Source organism: Xiphophorus maculatus, chromosome 12 (genome assembly GCF_002775205.1).
Source record: "Xiphophorus maculatus strain JP 163 A chromosome 12, X_maculatus-5.0-male, whole genome shotgun sequence".
NCBI classification, from domain to species: domain Eukaryota; kingdom Metazoa; phylum Chordata; class Actinopteri; order Cyprinodontiformes; family Poeciliidae; genus Xiphophorus; species Xiphophorus maculatus.
In genome coordinates, this window is record NC_036454.1 from 23042136 (window position 1) to 23068015 (window position 25880).

A 25880-nucleotide genomic window follows, 5' to 3' on the forward strand; every position below is an offset into this window, starting at 1 on the left:
AATAAAATACAATTTGGTTAAATTTAAACCACATAGGGTTTTTTTTTCTTAAATTAATACTGAATTTACATTGTGTCTAAAGATTTTCATGTGGCTAAATGAACTTGCTAACTATTAGCCACAGAGGCTGAAAAATAATGCAGAGATTTTCCCAAGCTAGTATTTGGTAAACGTAGGTGAAACCAAGACCCAAAGGTGTGCCAAGTACCAACTTCAGCCCAACATAGCTCAGGTACACAAACCTACAGTTTAATTATTCTCTTCTGTTTCAATTTATTCATTTTGCACAAATCATTAAAAAAAAAATTACCTTTATTTTTGTTAAAGGGTCAGCACTATTGTGCTTTGTGAAGTGTCTAGAGATTTGGTTATGCATAATCTGATTCAATTTATAAAGCAGAAGTAACACTAAATAAAAACAGATGAAAAAAAGGCTTTTCAGATGCAGTTTTAAATACTGAAAAATGATTTTTTTTTTTTTTTAAATGCATGTTGAAATGCTGATTGGTGAACTGGACCAAATCATTTTTGGCAGTCATGCTCCTTGTGAGCATCAGAAATCTTTCAACAGGTTGTACAAGACAATATTAGCAAATGTTAGGCTTGTTTGTTTCATGAAAATTCTTTTTCCCCCCCATTTATTCCCATGTTCTCTGACAACATTATAAAGATGATGTCAGCAAGGTACAAAAGGGTAATTAGATAAGAAACTACAACATTGATATCCTTTACAGGAAGTCTAAGAATGGCTAAAGGGTAAAGGACACATTCCTTACAAGCTGTTACGTAGTTTAAGCAAATCAAGCCTTATTAATTTATATAAAATTCAGATTTTTTTTGTCCCAAATGAGCTCAAACTGCTGCTCTTTGACTAAGCTATAACTTGTAATTAGCTTCAGCTTACCCTGTTAATTGCTGTGTATTAAGTTTGCCTGTTATTGAACTGCCTACACAAACATATTTGTAGCAATACAATGTGATGATGGGATAACTACTGCATGTACATACATACATTTGAACTATAAACATACATGCAGAGCTGTTGTGACTGGGATGGATAAAAAAAAAAGAAAAAAGTAAATGTGTAGGTGGATACGTAGATGATCCTGTAAGTCATTTTATTATATACACTCTACTGAATGCAAAAAAACCAAAAATAAATCACCTGATATCTAATTTTTTATTCAAATAAATAAACAACCTAAAGGAAACAATTCTATAAAATTACAGCAGGAACCTCTTAGTTTTAAAGGTTAAAATAACCCAGTAAAAATGGAAGAAATCATTAAAATAAAAAAATGATTAAACAAACAGGATGTAGGAATAAAAGTACAAGTGGTTTTTTTCATATGTATAGGTTATAATGTGTAGCTTTATCAGCTATCAACTAGCAGATAATATGGTTATAAAGTCATTCTCAAACTACTGTGCTTAAAGATGTGTCAATTTTATTCTACTGAAAGTAAATGACTTAAAAAGCAATAAAATTCCCGCCAATTATTTTATAATGGCAAAACAGATCGATTGGAGATCCGAGTCACTGATGGCGTTTCTTCCCTCTCCACATTATAAATCAACAGATGTCACATGCTTAAATAAACTGCACACTTAAGATTTCAAAATAATTAAAGTTTTATAACTGCAGAATAGTGAAAATGAACTGGGAAATGTGACCAACAAGTCTCCCAATGCTTTTAGCATCCAGAGTTAATATGGAAACTAAAACTGATACAAGTCAACTTATAGCAGAAAGGAAACATAAAATATGAAGATTAAAAAAACATTGCAGGCTTGAGTACATCTAGGACAGCAGTCACACTCCTCCTCTCCCGCCCCCCACGCCCATTTCATTGTCTGGACATTCCACAAGTGTTTAGGACAAACGGTGCATACCTAGTTTCTCATTAAAACTCTGGGCCAATTAACAGGGTTACTGGGCTCACCATCATTAGGGTCTCTTAATTACTGTGGCCTGCAAAAATAGGCACAGTAGTGCTAATGACAGGGAGCAACCGCCTAAACTTTCCCAGCCTCTGGGGGAGTCTTTTAGCTGTAGGAGTGTCTGCAGCCGTTCCTATAAAGTGACCAGAACCACCCCAGCACCCTGCCAATTTTGTGAGTCCTTACTGCTGGCATCACACAAATAAAATGAGGGTGACAGCTGTGGCTGGGCTCAGAGGCTGGAGAAGAGGCTAGAGAAAAATACAGCAGCAGTAAGAATCAGTAGTGAAGTTATGTATGATGTACAACTGGAGAGATTACAAAGTGAAAGCTGTTTGAGAAAGCTTTCCTTTCCCACAGTCGCTGTCTAGCAGTTGCCAGCACACAAAAAATGTTTTGCTCACTTCTTGTTGCCACAAAAAGTAGTAAATGACTCAGTCACATAATTAATGTGGAGCATTAATTAATTAGATCATTTTGTCTGGTTCCGCATCGGCTGTAAAGCAGGACACCGTCCTGATGAGAAATCGCTTTAAGCTGTAGAAAACCCACTTCTGACGACAGACAGTTTTATGACTTCACTGAGAATCTGCTTGCCAACGAATTAATGTGTGACATTTGACACACAACGAGACATGGCATACTGAAACAAGTCTGGATCACATTCTTCAATATTGTATTACTAAAAAAAAAAAAAAAAAAAAAAAGATTTTTAGAAAAGGGATAAGTTGGGACACTCTATGCCCTAATAGTCTACTACAGTATGTTATTTCATACAAAGAATACCAATGAGTCCAAGTTCTAGGTTTTGACTAGGCCCCTGTTTTACATTTCCGAGTTTTAGGTGAGTCTATGGTAGATTTACCGGTAAATTTTGGATCATTGTCATATTTCAGGATCCAGATTTGCTTCAGCTTCAACCTTTGTACAAATTACCTCACATTTCCCTCAAGCTCCCTCCCTCTGACACACAGCAGGATTCATGGTGGATTCAATGGTGATGAGCTGATCAAGTCCTGCTGCAGCAAAGCATCTAAAATCTACCACCTCCATGCATCATTGCCGAGGAGGTGGTCTCCACATGTGTACAATCTCACTTCAACAGAATCTGAAGTCAGATTCCTTGTTTGTTCACACAATCCTGGCCAATAAAGCTGACTCTCATTCTGTAGAAAATATAATTAAGTTTCAAGTTAGGAACTGACATTTTTTACAAGTAAGATTAAAAAAATTAATGCAGCTTTACTTTATCCGCCTTTTTTCAGTCTGTTCATTTTCACAGAGAGATTCTTCTTTGGGTAAAGTTCAAGCATGTCATGTTCATACGCAATATGTTAAAGACTCTTTGGCACTTTGCATGTCTAAGAGCTTATCCCTACAGGCACAAACAGAAATACGATATGACAAGACAGCATCGCATTCAACTCAATACTCACCACTATGATTTTCAGAAAATCTTGACAGTTCAGCCAAAAAATGAAAACAAACAAAAAACCACTTTTATGTCCCACATTTAATAAAATTATTTGTAAGAAATAAACAGCTTTTATTATGTGAAGCAATATGTACTTTTAAATGAAGAAAATTAAAATCTCCATAGACTGAAGCACATTGACAGTTTTCTGTAGATATCTTTTTCTTGTAACAAAAGGCGCATGCAACCATTACCACACAGACATATAATATCTAGCATGCAATCATCAACATTTAACCTCTGTACTTATGGGTTATTCAAGCTGAATAATTGATACCTGTGCATACAAGTCTGAAACTGTGCATGTAGCTGACTGGAGTGAGGTAAAATGACTAGCCTTTGATGAATCAGTAACTTTGTTTAGCATGGCAACCATTCCTTATGTTTACAGGTAAATTTGTGTGGAAAGAATGAGCTTAAGCAGAGAATTATTGCAAAAAGTCAGATCGTTAATATAATAGTAAACATCACGGGAAACAATTAAAATCATTGCATTTAACAATGCCAACTTGCTAGATTAGCACCTAATTTTTAAACAGGAATGAAATTTGGAAAAATAAGTTGCTTCCAAATGCGCTTTAACTGGAACTTTCGTACTCTGATAAAATGTTAATTAGATCAATAAAACTCCTGGCCACCTGACCACCATTTCTTTTGCTTAACTAAAACTTTCCTCCCCTGTCCTTAAAGGAATGTGTTAGGATTTTAGAAGATAGGTTCTACTGAAAATGTTTTGGGAAATTAACAGCTTACCTGCAGTGAGGAACTCAATTTTCTTCCTTATTTAGTCTAAATCCACATTCATCGGTCCCTTTTGTCTGAGCCAACAGTGGTCCCATGGGAGGAGGAGACCAAAGCAGACTTATAACAAATCCAGAATCAATTATGTTAGTGGTTTATGCAAGCATTATTTTTATGCCATGGAGTTTTTATGTTTAAAATGGCAAGCTCATGATTATTTACATTTTCACCTTTTATGTCAGACAGTTTCCGACAGCAACATGTTTCTATGTTCAGTTCTCTGGATCACTGGTTGTGCAAAACCTCCCACATTCAGTTGATCCATAAGTAATCATCAACCTCTGAGTAAATAACTGCACAACTAATGTTCAAAGGTTTTCAAAATATCATTCGCATAAATAAGACATTTTGGAGTTTGTTGTTGTAAGACAGTAGAAATCTGGCTTGATCCAACTAGCTGTTATCTTGATCTTCTACTTACTTTCACTCTGGGATTATGAAATTATTTAATTGACCAACTAATCTGGATTTATAAAAAACAAAATACCAAGAGAGTCATTCACAGCAGGTAGGACATTACTCAGTCACACAACATCAAGCTAAAGAGATTGAACATTATAGTAGATATATGAGAATCTTTTTATAAAAATAAAAATCTTATTTTTGTTAGCGGTAAAGTTTAGCGCCAATATCAAGCTCTGGATCAGATGCTAACATTAGCATCTTATAAAAGTTATTGTCACAATGCTTGTAAACGGGTATCTTGAATGATGAAAGTAACTAATATAAAAGGGGAAGCAAAGTTTCATAGCAATTTAAAGGAAGATATCAATTAGCCAATAGCTTCAGCCTCCAGGACCAATGAATTTGGACTTATACTAAATTAAGATACCCAAGATGTTATCGACTAACTATCGATAGTTGATGTTATCGACTACTTTTTGCTAAGCCTCATTTTAAAATAATCTTGACCTATCCCTTTAAAGTTTGGGTTAAAATATACTTAACTGTCTTCCCAAAACTGAAATAGCATCAGTTGAACAGAGGAGACAAATGTAACTTAGAGCTCTGTTGTGGAGTAACATGTAGATGAACCACTGTAGCTTCAGGGGAAATATTCCCAACATGAATCACAGACACTTGTTTAGGCTCTCTCTATGTTTGCCTTTCACAAAATGTGAAGCTTCCACAACCCACTTTAGCAATGACATCACATGCCGACTCTAACTTGGGTGTTGTGCACCGCACCGACAGCTCAACCAACTATACCTGAACTCACACCCTGTGAACAAAAAGGAGAGGAATGCAGCAGCATAGCCTCTCCCTGGGCAGAGAAGAGGGAAAAAAACTTCCCGTATATTCACCAAATCACACCCATTTGGTCAGATATAGCTGCAGTCCCCAAGGAGATGAGAAAACATCAAACAACAACAAGGTTTGTGATGTCAAAAAGGGGTGTATGTTCATTATCCTTTGTGTCTAATGTCGCCATATTTAATTGCTTATGTGTCAGCACATTAATAATAAGTTGAAACATACCTGTAATTTTTGTGGGTTACTCCCTTTTCGAAGGAGAAAACTTCAAGGGTGGAGGCTCATCTTTAGCATTCTGGTCTACAAAAGCATTACATGAAGCACCACAACAGTGGACTGGAATGAAACTTTGAAGCAGTACTTGATAAAGACAAAAAGATGCTTTTTACTCAAAACTCCTTGTATCGCATTTGATACCACTGTTCTTGCTAAGGAAATCAGACAACAGCCTTGACTGTTTCATAATTGGAGCAGCTCACCACATCCTCAACACACACTGTTGCATTTTTAGTAAGAAGAACTTTGTTCATTTCACTGCACCCTCAAAATACACAGCTACAACGTTATGTTTCCAGATTCATTGCCAATGTTCACTGAGCATCCGTTTTTCATTCTTGTGCTAAGTTTGACTCTGAAACTTTGCACAAAACTTGAAATGAAAGCAAGAGTCAAAACCCGTCTGCTGAAACTAAAACACAGACTTCCTGCTGACAAGAAACATGCAGACCTTTCTTTTGCGGCATATGTGTTACGGAACACAGCACAAGAAAATGCTCATCTAAAAACGTCTTCAAATATTTACTTCACTTTAGGGGACCACAACTGAAAAACAAAAAGACATCTTTTCATCAACTTCTACTTGTTTTCTTGAAAAGCCTCTGTTTGTTTCTACCCAAAATTATAGTGCGACTGTCTTTGGTTTTGGATGACTTTAACCAGTTTTCATCTAGCAAGCGTAGCACCAAACTGTCAGTACAAGAGCAAGAGGAGGGTAGGTAAAACACAGAGATGAAAGACTGCCAGACACAATGGAAAACATATTCAAATTGCAATCACAGGAGTATTGAGAACAAGGCTGAATTACTGTGACTGTTCGGGGCTGTGCTCTGAAACCCCTCAAGTAGTTTTCCATCTGCTGAGCTCGCAGTCAGGTCCAGTTATTTCTAAAGACCTTCTGTGAAGTGCAGCAGGAGACGAGCATGCCTATCCAGACTTTTTTTTTTTTTAAAAAAAGGGAAGAAATGCAGCACTAAACAGCTGACTTTTCAAATATGAAGCATGAAAGCACATCATTACCGTTCAACAGGCAACTCTAAAGGTTAGGAGGGTAACAGAAACAGCTGCTGGACTGATGTAATGTGTCTGAGAGCTTCAGAGGTTTGCACCTGGTTCAGTGCCATCACAAATCAAACTGAATACCTAATGAAAGAAACCTTCGGAACAGAAACAGGGAAGGCATCAACACATGTCAGTTTTTTAAAATCTCACCACTGACGACCTTTCTTCTTTTTTTTCTCATTGATTTGCAAGTTCAAATGTGGACTTTTAAAGTTTTAAAACATCTGGCCACATCATATTTACATGTTTTCCTTTTGATGCAATGCTTAGTGCAACATCCATCCATCCATTTTCTGTTCACCCTTTGTCCCTAATGGGGTCGGGAGGGTTGCTGGTGCCCATCTCCAGCTACGTTCCGGGCGAGAGGCGGGGTAAACCCTGGACAGGTCGCCAGTCTGTCGCAGGGCTTAGTGCAACATGAAAGTGTCAATTTAATGTTCAAATTTACCTGCCCTTTGACCTGAGTATGCACAATACCTTAAGTAGCCATGAGTAGCCAGTGAAATTTGCTCATGGGTAGCCAGACATTGTCAGATTAAACACAATGGTAAATGGTCAGACAAGACAGAGTTGGGAGCTACCATTATGTCAGCACAAGATCAAGAGTATGGTGACAAAAGTAAGTGGAGAAGTGAACATTTTGGGTAAAACCTCTTGAGTTCAAGGTCGTATGTTCAGGCTATTAAGAGACATTTCAAGAACTATGAGACTTTTCAAGGTAAATGTTTTGCTTGTTAGAGGAAGACCCACTAAAAATTATAGACTTCAAAAGACTTTCCTCATATACCCATCAAAGAATTTGAATGGTCTTTATCAAATGATTTTATTTCAAAATACTGTTGATTGTTTATAGCTCATAAATGGTTTGAGTACTTAGTTTTATTTTTTTGTTTTAATTCTATTGTTTAACCAAACTGTATAGCTCTTTTGTCAACCTTCAATGTTTTAAATCAGATGTAGAAATAATTTTGTAAAATTGTAAAAAATTTTTGTCATTTATTACTTCAGTACAAATTATCGACTCACTTATTGTGAAGCCACAGTTGTGAATTGTAACTTTAACAAGCACCGAAGGCTTCAATATAAAAATAAATCTAGGTATCCTGCTTATCATTAAATTAAACCCACGCTACTTGTTATACAAAGCTGTATGCTGTATGGTGAACTCCCACAAGTGAGCTGTGTCAAACAAAATGTATAAAGATGGGAAATAGCGGAGCTACTTACCAAGTTAAATGCGGTGCAATTAAATCTGTCTTCTCCTCCACCTGTGAAATGGTATTTCTGAACTACAAAAAACCTTCTGCAGCCAGCAGTCAGCACGGTTAGTCGCTGCAGTCTGGCAGACACTGTCACCAAAACAGTTATTTTAAAAAAGAGAGAATAAGGGCAGCTTTTAAAACACCGGAAAGCCGCTGCTGCTGCTGCTGCTGCTGCTGCTTCTCAGCCAGTTGTGTGGAAGGTTCAGAAGGCACGCGAGAATGCCAGCTGTAAGCGCGCGCACTGTGGTATAACCAGGATAAGCTCGCGATGCCATGTGCAGTTACCAAAATAAAAAAGGTTGACACAAGCTGAAAGCAAGGGGGCGTGTCTTACCGCAGAGCAGAGCAGGGAGCAGCAGATAATCGAGCTATTGATCCAAAACCAACTGAGCTTTGTGTCCATGCGCCTCCTACTGACAGCAAGTGGGACGTGCAACAGGAGACAGGTTAATTGAGGAGCTTGAGCAGCTCTATGAGAAAGCTGAGTTTAAAATGTGAAATAAAAAGACTTGAAATACCAAGACACTCCCATGTTGGTGATTTAAAGGTCATTGCCAATAAAAGCACTGATGACACCTTGATCAAAGGTGCCTTAATGTTGATTCATGGTTGGGTTGTGTGATCACTCCACAGCCAAACCTATTCAAACCTGTGACCTTAAATTGCACAATATTGTTGTAATGTTCCTATAATCTACATGAACCATGTTATGTAATCTTAGAGTGAATCACAGAGGAAACCAATAAAAATCCCACAGCTGAATGATTTTCATAAAACGACAGCATTATCTTGGAAAGTATTTAATCTACTAAGTTGTTTGTATGCGTTTCTAAGTAAATGTGTTGCTCCATGAACTTCTGATGCAGTTTTATTTTGATTTAAATCAAAATTTTATTGTCCAAGAATAAAGAATGAGAAATCAGCTTTGAACTTTCATTGATCTTCTGTCTATAACAAACGATCAACGATATTACTGAAACATACAACAAAATGAATAACTAGACACCAGTCGCTTTTTATCACTGTGATATTTAATCAACTTTAATATAAATTGCGTACCATAGATATGCAATACACTGTTCTTTTTAAGCAAATATATATTATCCTTTCAGTTTTACAACTGTTGCAATCTGTACAATCATCTCAGGTGGCTAGTAAATGAAAATCATTTTTTACAGTGAAACTTTCACTTAAAGTTGAGTCTATTTTTAGATAAAGTCTTATTAACTTATCAAGTTACACTTGAACCAAAAACAGATGATTTTCTTGAATACTGCTTTCAAATAACAATGTAAAAACATCAAAGAAAAATATCACAAAAGCAGCTGTTGCAAACATAGCAGAGAGTGAGCTGGGAATGTTTCACGGACATTTGAACAGACGCATGTCGTCCTCAGCTACTTTTGGCACATCACATACAGCATTAAATTTAGCACTTCAAAGGATAATTTAACCATCAGAGTATTCTTGATCCAACCTCTTTAACACAGCTGCAGCTGTAGCATACATGACAATTTATTTGAAAGCAGAGACTATGATGGAGATATTTACTTTTCACTATCAGGCAGAAAACAACAGCCTAGCACTTTGCTGTAATCAAATAAACTAGTGCATGAATTACACCATAGACTTGGTGTGATTTATTCACGGGCAGTAAACAGATGACAGTATGTCAAAGCCCTTAGTGTCCTAAAGTCGATTGTGATGCTTCTTCAAAAACTGCTGCAGTTATTTCAGACATCTGAAAGAAAATCTGGGGGAAAATATGTGAAAGAAATATTAATAACTCAGGAAAACGCTACAAAACTCTCTATCTTTGTTTTTACATCCCAGTCGTGGTTTGTGTAGGCACTGTGGTGACAAAAGGCTGAGTGCAGCAGTGTGCTGTTTAAGGACCTCGGAGGGAATGGTGCTGTTCAGTGGGAAGGGATGCAGATTTTCTGCAGCTGCAAAAAGTTGTGGAATAAGGAAAAACTAAAATGTTCGTTTTGTGCATAAGAATCAGTCACATCAGTGTCGATCTAAAGTGTATAAAAAAACGCTCCTGAAGTCACTGTGCAACACACGCTCGCATTCAGTATGTGCTCACACATGCAGGACAGTGAGGAGAGAAACCATACAGTGTCCCTCCCTTCTCTTCTGGAAAACAGAGTGCACATGCAAACTCCACAAAACATAAGCAATAAAAGGGACAAGGAAATGTTCATTAGCTACGCTCATCAGTCCCACTGAATATTGGCAAGCAGCGAGTGAGGAAGTCAGACTGGTGTCACGTAATTCCCAGGAAAAGTCCCAAAAGTATGAGTCCGTTCTGACGTACCTGCAGACAGTACAGTGCATACACAAGGTCACAACATAGAAACAAAGAAGGATTATTGATACATTAGAAATTTATAACAAAGAAACATGTAATGTCTTGTTATGTCCAGGAGAGGGGGCTCTCACATAAAAGCACTTCACTTTTGTTGTTTAATGTTCTGTCATTTGTGTCTTTTTAAAGTTACTTCTTGCAAATTGACACTGGTAAAAAATGTGAAATGTAATTGAAAATATAGCAATGATTCTGCAGACAAGTGCTTACTGACTAGTAAATAATGTTGCCATAAGGACGCATGAACATGGACATCCCTGCTCTTCTGCGCTTCATAAAGATAACTCTCCACTGTCTGTAGGTAATGGTTCATCTAGATGAATATATATCTGAGTTCAATAAAAACTCTTGTAATATTTTTCAGAAAAAAAATATTATCAAGAAAGAAATGTTAAATCAAGGAAAATAATTGCTCTCCTGTTTTTGGTCAGACTATTCACTAACTATGTTTCTACATCTTTAATCAGTTGGAGTATTTCTGATGACGTTTATCCTGTCTACAATATATAAAATGGCTTTTCTGGTAATAAAATTTCTCTTTTTAGCATTTTCACATATGAATGATTGTACAAATCTTATATTGTGCTTCAAAAGGCTGTGTTCAGGGTAGAATAAACCAGTTCAGGTATGATTCATAATATAGATTATAAACTAGAACTGATCAAATGCAGCCTGGAATCGTGAAACAGCCCTTGAATTCAGTGCTAAATTAGAACCTTTGATCAGATAGCAACTTCATCATCATTAGGCTGCACAGGAAGAAAATGGTCATATTTTAGTGCTTAATCCATTCAGTACTAATTGAACATGTCAACCAGGCAATAAAAACTATTACAGGTATAAGAGACTAAAAAATAATGACCCCTGGCTGCCCTGGTTAAAGAGCCAAATGACACATTTCAAGAACTGCTAATGATGAGGATCCACAGCGACATGTTATGTAACATGCAATCTCAGTGCTCTGGAAATGTTCTCTAGATTCCCGTAGCATTGAGTAAACTCATGATTTCATGACATAAAATGGACAGCAGCTTAGTCAGCCACTGTGACTTCTTTTTTAAGCAAGGGGTAAAATAAGTACAATTTAAAGTGTAGTCTTTAGTAACTTGTTGAAGATTAAACTATTTGGTGAACAATTTATAAAAATATATGCAAGGAAAAGTTTTCGCAATCTTTATTCTGGAATTTAGCCTTTTAAAACACAGAGCAAAAGAATCTAAGAGGCACTCTCAATGTAACAAATGTGTCACATTAAAGGACTCGGACACTAGATGGTGCAATTGAGATCTATTTCTTTTTCTCCAGAAAATTGATATTTGTGCTTCATTTGGTCTGACCTATGTACATTATATCCTACATAAATTCAAGGACAAGTGTGCCTGGGTTCCCATGGGTTAGTTAGTTCGCAGTAAGATTTGCCTCATTTAAAGTGATGATAAAAACAGAAATCCATTACCTACAAACCAGCCGTCATCACATTTTTCCATCACTTGCACAATGTCCCCTTCTCTGAGCTCCAGCTCATCTGCATTCTGGGGTTTGTAGTTGTAAACAGCTTTATACCTACGGTTCAAAAGACAGACAAATTAATGCAAATGGTTTCATATAATCCATCTGTTCTGCAGTAAAGCTAAAAAATAGACGTACGGTTGACGTTGCCCCTCTATTGAACAAGGATTGCTCTGTGAGTTGACATGCGCATTCAAGGGAGTGTACGGGCTTGGTATTGCACCCTGGGGGGGGGGAACAATTTTCACATCAGTTAAAGTGACATCATAAATATGGCTGTATCGACACAAACAAGGAAAACACAGGTGTGGGCATGCTGTGATGTTTGAGGGCGGTGGTGAGAGCAGACCTGTGAGGGACCAGTGTATCTGGGAGTGCTCACTGAAGGAGCTGCTGCTCTGTGCACAGATGATGAAGACTGAGAAGAAGGTGAAGCTGCTCTAAATGTGGAGTGTGCTGCGACCAGGTTGCTGTTCTGGTTGGTGGGAGAAGCCGCACTGGGGGTGCCATGGGGAAGTCGATGGTGTGACAGTGTCTGGTTGGGGGAGCGTGACTGTGAGCCCGGGCCGCCATACGGGACAGGTGAAGATGGTTTCAGAGGGGAGTGCTCAAGTTTGGGGCTGAGGGAAGGTGGTGTGAAAGGGATCAGTGGTGATCGCGGGGACGGGGAGTGGAGTGGACGCCCCGGACTCTGCGGTCCAGGAGACATGGGGCCCGCTGAGTAGTCATCCGTGGAGTATTTGGTGCGGGGCATCTTGTTGACCTGGACGTAACTGGCCGGGAAGATGCCGCTACGGTTCGTTCCAGAGATCCTGCCCTCCAACCACTTATCGTCAACTTGCCTGGTTATGCAGATCACTTCGCCCTGTCGGGGAAAGGAAACAAAATTAGGAAATGTTGCTTCATATATAATGTTTTGGTCATTCTGAGATGCAGAAGTTAAAGTGTTGTTTTCTGCTTAATGAGCTCTCTGCTATAAACCCATCCAAAGAAACAAGGATACGCTGCTTTTTAAAAATTGTTTTGTACTGAGATTTTATATTTAAACAAGTAAAGTAAGATAAGTTTATTTAGTAAAATCTAAAAGTACATAGAAGAAAAAAATCTATTAAAATTAAGTGACATAATGCCAAAAAAGGTAAAATAATACAATAAAAATAAACAGGCAGTTAAAATATGAGTAAAAGTATTATTAATATTTTGAAGCATGCAGAGTTCCTCGTTATTGTATTTTTTGGACTTATTTATTTATTTACTACGCAGTTTCTCTGAACAAAGTCTGAGATTTGATTGAATTTACATTGGCATTCTGTCCTTGGAGAACTGGCAACTGGGTTAAAGATTTCCCCTTGTGAGCAATCTGTCTCACTCTAGAATTGACTTAAAATTATTTGACAATTTGTTGATTAACTTTCCCAAATTTATTGGCAGCAATAATTGCTTCTACAAAAATAAAGCATTACTCAATCTTCATAACTTGATCATGTATTTTACATATCTGATCAAATATATGCTTATATTTTAGATGGAATTTCCAGCAGAATGTTTGATCTGCTATCAAACACAGAATTTCATTTTTAAAAACTTATTTACTACATTTCCCATCAAATCTACCCAACATTGACTTCAATATTTTGACTGTAACCCCCACAGGCCTGTATGCTCAAATTTCATCTCAGTATTTTTCTCCTCTGAGTACAGTTTACCGTATAAGGCAGAAAGAACAACTTATTCTGTCATTAAGATAAGTTTTGATGGGATTTTTTAACAAGAATACTGAAATATCTTATGAGCATAAAAAAGGAGCTTGTCTGGGAGTCATTTAGCTCAAGTCCAAATTGCTTCTGGGTCTCTGCCAAGAAAAAGACTGGCCCAGTGCAATCACAAGTTGTTATGATACCCCCCACTTTGTCATGGATTAAACAAACACCTGACCGTATAATGAGTTTGAGCAGTGCTGATGGGTGGATCTTATTGCAAAGTCAGGTTAGCTGATTATTCGTTTTTTGAGGTACAAAGCTAACAAACTCTTCCAAAAGTCTTTAAAAAGTGTTTATATATATAACAGCAAAACTGTCAGTCTGCTTAGTCCTACTTTAAAGTCTTTTGTTTTGACGTCTTTTTTCTACAGTAATGAAAATTGTCAAGGTGAGCCACTCACTTTGCGAAAGGAAAGCTCAACAGGAAGGTCAGCATTGAAGTTATATAGAGCTAGAGCTTCTCCATACTCCAACACCTGGAGAGTAGGGGACTTGATTGGTGTCGGTTTCTCTGTGGGAGGTAGAACCTGAAATAAAAGACAGAGTTAAATATAAAATTTACAATTACATTACTTTACAAAAGTATTCATATATCCCTTAAAGTTTTTTCATATTTTGTTAAACTTCAGAGTGCCTTATTCGTATTTTATGTGATGGATCAATACAACAGAATGTGTATTTGTAAAGTTGAGGGAATAATATGCAGAGTTTTATTTATTTTTGTGCTTTAAATATTGTGATCTGAAAGATTTGGCATGCATATGTGATCAGCCCCTTTACTCTACATAAACTCCAAGGTAATAAATTGCCTTTTGGATGGGTGGAATCCAAAAAGTTTCCACCAATCCACCAGTTGGTTTCCAGTAAGATTAAATTACTGGACCATAATTTAATTTTATGGTCCAGTCAAAGTCCAGACCTAAATCCAGATGAGAATTTGTGGCAAAGTTTGAAAAATAACACGCCTCCAGTCAGATTAAGCTTCCGCTATATTACCAGTAAGAAAGGCTAAACCTTTCAGCCTCAAGATGTGTAAAACTAGCGATGTGGTCCAAAGGACTTGCACTTACTTGTAGCAAAAGGCTGTTGACACAAGGAAACTTCCTTCACATCACATAAAATACATGTGCAACACCCTTTGAATTTATCAGAGAAGTAAAAGACAGTAGGCAGAAATTCACCTCCACATAAGAAGTCGGGAAAATGCCAGCTCTCCCATGATGCTCCCCTTCAAGCCAATTGGCATCTACCTGCCTGTGGATGTAAACAATGTCGCCTTTCTGCAGTGTGAGCTCCCTGAACACAGCACAACACAAGAAGAAGGTTGTTTTATGAAATGCAACACAAAAGGTTGAACAATTATTACAAATTGGTATTGTGAAAAAAAATGTGACCGCAAATTTGACCCCTAAGTTTACATGTGAAATTTAAGAGATCACATTGAAAGGAGAAGTTTACTCTGATTTATCTAGGTACATATTTTACCTGGGTGACTGAGCCTGGAAATCAAACTTGACTCTTGCAGCTTTCATCTACAAAATCCAAAAAGAAATCTGTTAAAAGATTTTCTTTTACCATGTTAGCATTTAAAATTTTGCACTGGCTTTGACAATTCAGGTTTTTTAGATCAATAGAGAATAATAAAAACACACCTTTTTCTCCTCTTTTTTTGATGAAGGCTCCATACTTTCATTTGCAGAGGAGAGACGTCCTACTGGGAAACACAAACAGGCATAATGATATCAGAGAATATGTATGCTGGTTTGTTAGGCTTGCTTATTTTTAAATGCTCGGCTATCTAAAGGCCACTGCAGCCTTAACAAAGGCTAAAGTTCAAAAGGGTACTTGAACTTCCCAGGAAAAAAAAAATCCTTGATAATGCTAATCTTTAATCAGGTCTTCTGAGTTTTCACTTCCTATTTTTGTGAGCTTCCTCCCCACCCATTAACAGCTGTTTCTAAAAGGAAAGAAAAAACAGCTCAGACTTCCCACAACCTCACTATCGTCTTCTCATGAAAGCAATGGCAAGAACAGAACATGAGCAACAAAGTAGAACCATGAGACCATCAGGATATATTAGATTACTTTAAGCTTTCATCAAATTTACTGGATGAATGGTCTGCTTTCTAAATATGTCAATAAAAGGCCAGTTATTCACAAGAGAGAAAAAGCCCAACAACTTGTTAACAATGCATTATTGTTCTTGAAATCCACCTCTTTTCTCATGTTTGTCTCTGAGGAAAAATAGGTTTAAATACATGTTTTTATTTTTATTTTTTTACCATGTGCAGGAACAGAAGCTGATGGTAAGAAACCAGAGCGCTGGATGGGTTGCTTAGATGCTAACAGATTGCTGGAAAAGAGAAGAAAGTTTGAGTCTTTATTGATAAATCTTAACAAACAGTAACAGCAAAAAGCAGAAACATAATTATTTTCTATGAATGGGGCAGATAACATCAATGAGCTTTATTAGAGTTACGATATGAAAACCACAATAATTTTCTGCCACACCATTCCTTCCAACAAGAGTTCATAAAAACTCTTGTCACCCTTTACACACATGTTGCTTCCCACTGATAGTCAGCTGGCTGAAAGAAGATTGCTACCCTTTTCTCTCAATTTCTGATAAGAAAAATGTGTTTTTTTTAAAGTATTTCTAGTATCAACAAACACAAAGTCATGAGTTTGTAAACTAAAGGTTCACAGCATTGTGAACAAGAAATGTAGTGCATTATTTTCCCAAACTTACAATAAACAATCGTTTGAAATAATCACAACTTATTAGTGGTTATTGCCCTAAATAACCACTAATATAATTTCTACATAAACAAACAGCTCTAAGTCGATCTACCAAACCCTTTTATTAGACTGTTATTTAAACGTATAAATACCCATGTATTTAAATGTATTTATACATTTAAATACATATTTAAATGTATAAATCATAACAGGCATTTTGATTTTGCCTATTTCCTGTTTGTGTTTGTTTCTTCCTCCACAAAAAAACAAGACAACTTCAGAATTGGTATCTGTTCTATGTTTCTGCTAAAGTGTTTGTGTCAAAAGCAGAATAACAATAAGTAAATGTTTAAGATCACAAAACTATCTTAGAACCAGTAGGAATAACTATTTTGTTTCATTTTAAATAAATACAATTAGATAATTTTATACATTGGTCTTTTAATTCTTTATTATATAAGTGCTTTTATGGTATAATAAGAGTATTTTTACTAAAGGATTGTCATAGAAATTACCAATAATGTAAATAAGCTTTGAAAATTCTGACCCTGAATGTCAAACATTGAGTCAGAATTATTTGGACTCAGCCAAATACTTTCCTGTGCATCTGTCTGCAGCTGGCTATAATACCCTGAATTAGGAAAAAAATAAAAAAAAACATACTAATAACACTTAAAGAGCCATAATCGGACCTGAAGTTGAAAAAGATGCATAAAGACAATTACAAAGCTGGCCTTCTAACACTTGAAGAATATTCACAGGATTAAAGGACTAATGTCCCAACAAGATCTCGAGAAACTCATCCATGCGTTTATCCTTATTAAATTGATTTCTGCAACAGCGTTTTCACAGGTCTGCCTAAAAAGTCAGTCAAGACAGCTGCAGCTGATCCAGAACGCCGCTGCTGGCATTCTGACTAAAACCAGGAACATCGAGCACATCACCCCAGTTCTAAAAGTCTCTACACTGGCTCCTTGTAGCTCAGAGAATAGACTTCAAAATACAGTTGTTAGTTTATAAATCACTGAATGGCTTAGCACCAAAATACATTAAAGATCTGTTGTTGTTGTCTCAACTTCCCAGACCACTCAGGTCTTCTGGTTCAAGTTTGCTTTGTGTCCCCAGAATGAAACATGGATAATCAACATTTAAATTTTATGCAGAAACAAACTTCCAGAAAACAGCTAAAATGCTGAAACTCAGAGTTTCTTTAAATCGTGGTTAAAGTCACATTTGTTTAGCTGCCTGACTGATAACTGGAACATTGTAAAGCATAGTCTGTGTTTTAACCTGTCATTGTTTGTCTTATTTTTGCCACTGCAATGCCATCATTTTTGCTTGTTTATTGTTGCTATTTTTCTTCTAAACACGTAACAAACTTTGAATTTCCTTGTTGCTGAAAATCTGCTATGCATATAAAATTGCCTTGCAGTTCTAATGCTAGCCATGATCAGAATAATGACTCAGTGTATTTCTGTGATAGGAATTGACTTATAACTACAAAAATGTCCACCTTGCTTGACTCTTTTTCTTTTTTTAACTCATTTGCATGGTTTGAGGCAGTGCATCTGTGTGTTGTGTTTGCAGCTGGACACCAATAGCTGAGAAAAATCCAAAACGCTGTTTGTTTTACATTTACAAATCCAAAGAAAAATTCCCAGAGGACTGGAAGAGGTTCACAGTGCATGAGCTCAATTTAGCAAACAACAGCCAAGAATCATCCAGGAATGTATCGCACGCAACGTAGGAAATGTGGAATGCTGTACTGTTCTGTCAAGGAACAGATACTGAAATGAAACCTGGCTAACATGACAGCTTTACAACACTTACTTGGAAAGCATAAATATTTAGCTAGCCGATGCCCAGCTAGTTGTTACGGTGATGTTCTATAGAGATGCAGTTCTGGGATTCCTGAAACAGCAGGAGGACTTCAGGAAGGCAATGACGTAATATCAAAGATTAGGAGGAGGGGAGTTACGTACAGAGGCAAACATTTATTTGGGGGATTTTCTATGAGATGTTCCTATCTTATGCCTAAATGATCTAATCCAAATAATGTCAAGGATAGGCAGGTTTATTTATGTAGTGCCTTTATTGCACAAGGCAATCCAAGCTGCTTTACAGAACATAAAAGTAAAGATAAGAATGGAAATTTGTAGTAGTTTAGGATTTAATTAAAATAATGCTTAATATATCAAACATATCAAAACATGTAGAACAGATTTAAGAGTCAAATTTTAATACAAAATTGTCACACTTTAAAATGGGGAATTAGCTAATTGGTCAGATTCCTTGACCAGAAGCTGCAGTCCTTTAAAGGAATCAACAATACATCAGACCACAGTTTTTTAGGGAGTTTGCTTCAGAGCTGAGAAGAGTAGACACTATGCTATGCTTAGTTCTGGTCCTGCAATCAGAGCCAGTGATTTAGAGAACATTAGCAGAATTTTAAAATCCATTCTTTGACAGAGAGCCAGTGGAATGATTTAAGATATGATCCATGTTCCTGTTGTTGACGAGGACGCTACAGAGACCAGAAAAGACAATCTTGCAGTAATGTAAACTCCTGAAAATAAAGACATGCACCAGCTTTTCTGTGTCCTGTTTCAACAGAAGTCTCTTTATTTTACTCTGTGAAAGTCTTTCAAATGCTCATTTAAATGGTTGTAGGAATTAATAATAACACCAGCTCATGAAGTGACTCGAAGATATGAAGCTGTGTGTTGTCAGCATACATACTGTATGGCAAGAGATGCTGGAGTACTATATGTTCTGCACTAGGGAGTTTATTTAGGGGCTCAATAAAAGAGGTCAAACACTAACCCTTTAAGGAGCCACACAATTCATTTCTTCACCCAGATTTATAATTTCCACATGACACAAAGTGTTCCTTGTTTGCCAGATAAGATCCGAACCAGCTTAGCACAGTACCCAACAATCCCACTCATTCTTCTGGTCTGTTAAGATTAACTGTTTTAAATGCAGCACTTAGATTAAGTAACACCAAGGCAGAAGGTCTAGATCCATCACTTTCAAGATGTATGTCAATGCAGTCCTATGTGGTGTAGAGTAATCTACAGCCTGACCAGAAAATAACAAAAATAATTTCACTTCTCAAACTACTCCTTATCAAGCTTATCAGTTTCTCAAGCTACCTTATTTCATAAAACTGTTTACTTTTCCACTAAATGGTGAGAAGAATGCATTATTGTAACATTAACATGGACAAAACGGGACACATTTGTTACCCTTTATGTGCTTCAACCCCATAATGCAAAGCATTGTTGGTGGTTAATGTCTGTGCATCATTTACGATGCGAAGAAAATCTGTAATAAATCAGGTGATGCTTTTTGTAAAAGTCAGAATATGTGACTCTGACTTTAATATGGTATTTTAAGGAGACTTTTAAAGTTGCACATTAGTCAAATCAAAGTTTGTTTAAATATCCCATGAGAGAATGAAACTACAGCATATCACATCTATAGAACAGAACATAAGCATCAAAACTCACGCCAACATACCAAAAAACTTTTAAAGCTGCCACTGAAGAAAATCAGATGTGACATTTCTTGTATTATTCACCTGTTTTTTATCAAATGATTATATTTCTGTGCTGTCTTTGGACTAACCTGTGGTTGGTGGTGCTAGCCTTTGGAGCCAGTGGATCCCTGCCTGTGGCCTCCTGCAGGCACAGGGAACAGTGTGTGAACACGCAGTTTGTTCTCTGCAGAGGCTCTCAGGCTTCTGTATGTTCTCACAGCTCAGAGGAAATCTCACAACAACTCAGACAAAGTAGAGGTGCTGACCACTCCCAGCTGAGCACAGGAATCCCCTGGGTCCTATCCTCCTCGGCTACAAACAACAGCCCTGCTCTCGGTTTGTCTGCGCTGTCTGTGAGTTCTCCTTTGATTCAATAACGCAAAAAGGAAACAAAGCACTCGGCTAGGAATTTTTTCTACAAGTTGCTGTGAAGTAGAAAAGAGAAAATGCCAAATAACGTGATCAAAAGGATTTATTTTGGTTTTGTTTTATTCTGAAAGGTCTTCATTTGCTGTGGACTAGTGGCAAGCAAGTGAATCAGAAAGCAAATCAGTCTGAGTGCAGTTCAGGCAGGCAGTTCTCAGGCAGTCATCCAGATCAGAGAGAAAAAGAATGTTCATATTCACAGTTTGCAAGCAAAGGGTCCACACAGCTTTCATTGAGGACGTGGGGAGGGAAGGTGTGCTGGGATTTTTGCTAAATCACAGAGAAGCAGGGTGGGGGAGTGGTTCGTAGCAAAGATATTCAGTAGGGGGGCTCAGTACCTCACCCCGGCCTCGACGCTGCTTCTTCTGAGAAAGTGTCCTCTCCAGACCCTGAATCTCCGAGTCCAGCTCAGCTTCGAACTGGCTCAGCTCAGACTGCAGACTGGCCTGAGCCCCAGCAATTATAGTGTTGGAATGCAAGAATAAAATACTACCTCAGAGTCTGATATTTGTAGCTTGTAATTTCCTCTCTAAGCTCAAAAAAAAAGTGAAATATTTTTAGCATAAATTAGTAAAGGCTACATGTAGTTTATGTTGTAGATGCTCACCTCAATGGAAAGGGATGCTGGTTTCTCAGGCTGTCTCTTCTGGGACAAATGAACCTAGAGAGGGTATAAAACCACACTGCAGTTGATTTTTGGCCTCATGTTGGAGTTGAACTTGCTCATAATAACCTACCACAATATGGTGTACCATAAGTACTTTTTACGGGAATTTAACCCTAAATAACAGCTATGTAAAATTCAAATTAAACTAGAATAAATTATCCTTAAGGCATAAACCGTATAAAGCTGTATTTAATCTAAAATTAGCATTAAAATGTTACAGAAAGAAAATTACATCCTATCATTATGCATCATGGCATGATTGTGATGATCATTTGGAGTGTCTTTTGGGACAAGTTTTTAAATTTATCATGCATTTTATACCTGCCTGCATATCACTATTTTTGGTAGAATTGGCAGAGTTTATTTAAATTGGTTGTTCCTTAATTAGTTTTTAAGCAAAGTCCACAATTTTTTGGTGGGATTTAGGTTAGAATCATCCTGTAAGTTTAAGATACTCTTTCTGAAACCAGTTTTGATGTATTTGTAGATTATTGTCCTGTCGGGCTTCACAGCTCAGGATTTAACCATAATAACTAAGCTGTTATTTAGCTTATTATTTTTCCTTTGAACTATTATTTAGCTCACAGGAAATCTCTTATGATCTTCAGAAACACCCCGAAAGCTATTCTATTATGAAAGCTACTAAAAATCGGTGTGTATGATCAAAAGCAGGGTCCATGCAAGGGAAATTCAACCAAGTAAAATATACTCCACCATTAGAGATAATAGGAGCAGTTAAATATCCTACCAGAGTTGGAAAACTATTATCTTCAGCTAGGAAACACAGCTTACATACATAATGAAAAACCCCAAAAGCATCTATCCCAACTGCGAGTGCGTGTGAACTTTTAAAATGTCAGAGTATTTAAAGTAAAATATACTTTACAGAAGCTGAGTGTATGTCTTACTACCCTGGTCCTTTCTGTAAACTTTGGTTAGTAAAACGCTGCTTTATCTGATTTGGCACAAATTTGTGGACATCTAATAAATTCAATAAATCATCAAAATCATTTTAACCCAATAATAAAAAGGTCAAATTCCAAAACGCAGACATCAAAGTAACATATTTAGAACTTCCCAGAGCATATGTTGGACTCCAAATTACAAACCAACACATTTTGTTACTTTTACTAGCTGAACAATATTCCTTTTAGCTGGTTCTGTCAAACATGTCTATAAAAGGCACTGAAACCCAGAACCGCAAACCACTTGTCCCATTTTTTTGTAAAACCTTGGCTGAATTCTTCTCTCTGGATGCCAGACATATTGTAGTCATCCCGTCTACAATGTCGCATGGAAGCAGCACAGCACCTGATATGGTCCATGAGCTGCTTTTCTAAGCACCATCCAGGGGATACAATATTGTTCATACAGACAAAATGAAATAAGTCCCCATGCTGCGAGCCATTATGCACTAGAAGAGGTTAACACCATAATACAGATCACAAGACCCATCAGCTCCCACAGGGGAGTGGAAACAAAGATTTATTTTCTTCACAAGACCTAACTTACAATGTGCTCACCAGATCTGGAGCAGTGTTTCAGTGTTAAAAAAACACAACAACTTTGAAGCGCCACACCTCCGCAGGGAGAGAGGGTTTAAACCCAAACAATAAAAGAGATGGTGCAGAATAAACAGCACTAAATCACAGCAATCTGACACTATGAGATTAGTAGATTAAAACGTTTAAAAAATGTTTACAAGACTCCACTCTGCAGAAAATCTGATAACTACTACAGATCATGCCTTTTCTTGCCTGAAGTTATCTTTAAAATCTGTTGAACTCACTAACTAAAATAACTGAGCTCATCTTGTAGGACTGAACACTGGAAAAGGGGAGTATTTACTGGCTGCCTTGCATGAGAAGATGTAATCTGAGGAGTTAGACAATAATCCTTCAAGAAAAGGTGACCAATCTGCTTATGAGCTCCTCACTGGGAAAACGCCAAACAATTACAGCTATAGAGCCAACAACAGCTCTAGATCCATTTAAAGGCTGAAGAATTAGACGTGGGCTTTGAGTTGGAATCAGAGTTGGAATCGGAGTCTATATTTAAAATGTGACAGCATGGGGGGTCCATACCTGGCTGTTACTCACTGAAGCGGAGCTCCTGTCAGGCTCAAAGTCAAATATGCTCTTGGGTTGAGGTTGTTGCTTTCCAGGGTCAGACAGCTTATCTACATCTTCGCTCCTAAAACGTAACACCCCGACACAAACACAAACACAAACACAAACACACAACAACTTAAACATGGCGTCATTGTAGGTGCCTGTGACAACAAATCCAAACTCGCCTCTGCAGCACGTTTTCTCTGAAAAGGAACTGGCACAATGTTTTGGGTTGGTAATCAGAAGCAGTCAGCTGCAGTCTGTATGATGTAAAAATAACTCATCACTGATGAGTTATGTGCTTGGGTTCTAGGTGCTGAAAAATGTCAACACATGAACTTTAGCACAAGCATCAATTTAATTCCAACAGGCCTGACTGACTAACAGTGTAATATTTCTTGCTTTGGATGAGGAAATTAATTTTTTCTACAATTTCTTTTATTTGTAGATCTTTCACTTTTCCTTCTGTTGGTCACAATACATTCTGACTCAGTCACCTGTGTACCTCCACATTACACTTGCACTTGGCTCAGCATAGTGCAATATCCTCACTTTACGGCATATGCAATACAAGTAAATTGATTTCAGAGCTCAACATAGCTTTCGTACATCATGACCGAAGGTGAGGTGATAGACACACCTTCTTTCTGGGTAAGACCATAAAGTAAAACTGGAGGAAATTTAAAGTATAAACAGAACTTTAACTAGAGCTAAGTAATGTGGTCTGAACCACAATATCACTCCACTTTATCAGGTTGCATGATGCATACAGCAACATTTCAAATTTGTGGCTTATCTCTAAAGATGTTTCACAGATTTGTAGCTGGGAGAAGTAAGTCAGGCTCTATCCCTTCTTTCAACAGGAGGAGAAAGACAACAAATTTAGCAGTTTTCTTAACCATTTCATTTTCAATACAAAGCTCCAGTTTGGCTGCACTGAAAAAACAAAACACTTGCAGAATTATGTGCAAGTGTTTGCATTGTGCTTATACATCATAAGGTACACGCTGTAACTTATGATCTAAGATAGCTATGACTTCTTTTGACCAAAAATCATATTACACAGGTGCTGAACAAAAATAGCGCAAAATGCAACAAAATTATCAGAAAAACATGCATAGAGCCGAGCATCAAATCGTCACATCAGCATCCAGCAGTGACCGATGACTGGAGATTAAGAAAAACATCTTCCTTCTGCAGCCATGAAAGAGCAACATGTATAAGATCTATATAAAGTGTTTAATTAGATCGAATTAGATCTAAAATCTGTACATCAAAATGACACTATATGTTACAGGATGAAAGAATTAATTTAAATTTTAAGTAAAATTCTGTGTTTCCAAAAATATAAAACTCACTGCACAATAGGTGAGTTTTACCTATTCTCATTTGTTTGATTTGACTGCAGGGCACTGGCTTCAATTTTCCAACCACAGTGAAAACTAAACATTTAAGTTGTAATGAAAATGCATAAAGGCATGACGTGAGTGACAGCCTATCTCAGATTGTTATTTTTTTAGCCCGTCTTCTTGAATGCAGAATAATTAAAAACTGTCCAGCAAACTGGAAAAAATCACATCAGATCCAATAAACTCACCAATCGGGCAGGGATCCGTAAGGCGTCAGTCTAAAGAGATTCTTGTCTTCTTCTATGATTTTTCCTCTCTCTGCAGATGACTGGAGCCCTGCGGATTAGTGAATCATGAAGGAAGAGTCCAAAGAAAAAATGCAATGATAATAAGCAGTATGTTGGGTCCACTCACGTTCTGGTGACCACCGCTCTGAGTCCTCTAGTTCTGGTTGAAGTAAACAAAGAGACTCATTTGAAACTTTTCACAACTGTAAAACGCGGCAGTAAAAGTCAGATATGATTTTTAGCACATCCACAGGATAAGTAAAGCAAAAAATGTCAAACTGGAAATTCTCTCTATTTGCACAATCTTGAATGACTTCTTTGCAGTACACTGGGTATTAATCATTTTCATAAGCGTGCTAGCACTAATGTGTTAAATTAAAACAGATAGAACTGGTTAGAGGTACTTTGTTCAGTACTTCTTATAAATTCACCTGTTAAAAGTTGTCGACAATTTTTGAGTGGGGTAAATTATACCAATACTTCTTTTAACTGGAACGTATTTATAGTGTTTCATATTGCACTATGATTTGTTTTAATCTTTAGTCACTAATAAAATCCTGATTTAGTTGCCAGAAAGGTGAGAGTCGGCTGCATTTTGTCTCAAGGCACCAGTTCATAAGATAAGACAAACATCCAAAAAATCTCTTTAAGACAACAACACCCAAATTCCTGCTAAAATAGCAGTGAAAAAAATTGTTTTTCACGGCACATGAAAGAGAAGAATGATTAAGGCTTAGGAGGGGCTGGGAAAAGAACCTGGATTACTGTCAGACCTCGTGAACAGAAATGCCAGAAGACGTTTATGCTCTTTTTTTGTGTGTCAGTAATAAATTGTTTGAGCGATGATCTCATTAGAGGCTGACATATTGACACGGTGGGATTTATTCCACATTTGCATTTGTTAAATAAAAGTCGAGTAAGAGTTTCTCACCCTCAGGCTTCTTGTGAATCTGTCTGAACATGCTCCTGTACCAGTCTCTGGGCTTGTTCACGCTCTGGTGCATGGGGGGAGGAGAACAGACAAGAGAAATCAACCTGACCATGTTGTTG

General features: G+C 37.2%; 2 protein-coding genes across 12 annotated transcripts in view; both read right to left on the minus strand.

Annotated features, from left to right (window-relative positions):
- The window catches only part of LOC102232818 (PDZ and LIM domain protein 2-like), a 38436-nt gene extending 30078 nt beyond the window's left edge, over positions 1-8358 (minus strand). The window contains exon 1 of the mRNA XM_005804333.3: positions 8036-8358. The gene's annotated coding sequence lies outside the window, so the exon portion shown is untranslated. The remainder of the gene's footprint in view (positions 1-8035) is intronic.
- A 721-nt stretch (positions 8359-9079) lies between these two features.
- Positions 9080-25880, minus strand: part of LOC102218622 (vinexin-like) — a 32233-nt gene continuing 15432 nt past the window's right edge. For 7 of the 11 annotated variants that reach the window (XM_023343516.1, XM_023343521.1, XM_023343522.1 and 4 more), the window contains 16 exons: positions 25762-25825; positions 24958-24990; positions 24792-24879; positions 23168-23276; positions 21024-21077; positions 20755-20862; positions 20080-20132; positions 15993-16063; positions 15363-15424; positions 15196-15242; positions 14892-15006; positions 14112-14237; positions 12300-12815; positions 12089-12174; positions 11898-12004; positions 9080-10390 (listed from right to left, as the gene is read on the minus strand). In XM_023343516.1, coding sequence (XP_023199284.1) covers positions 10329-10390; positions 11898-12004; positions 12089-12174; positions 12300-12815; positions 14112-14237; positions 14892-15006; positions 15196-15242; positions 15363-15424; positions 15993-16063; positions 20080-20132; positions 20755-20862; positions 21024-21077; positions 23168-23276; positions 24792-24879; positions 24958-24990; positions 25762-25825 — 1701 coding nt within the window. In that variant the 3' untranslated portion in view covers positions 9080-10328. The remainder of the gene's footprint in view (positions 10391-11897; positions 12005-12088; positions 12175-12299; positions 12816-14111; positions 14238-14891; positions 15007-15195; positions 15243-15362; positions 15425-15992; positions 16064-20079; positions 20133-20754; positions 20863-21023; positions 21078-23167; positions 23277-24791; positions 24880-24957; positions 24991-25761; positions 25826-25880) is intronic. The other 4 variants (XM_023343524.1, XM_023343527.1, XM_023343525.1 and 1 more) reach the window with 4 other exon arrangements.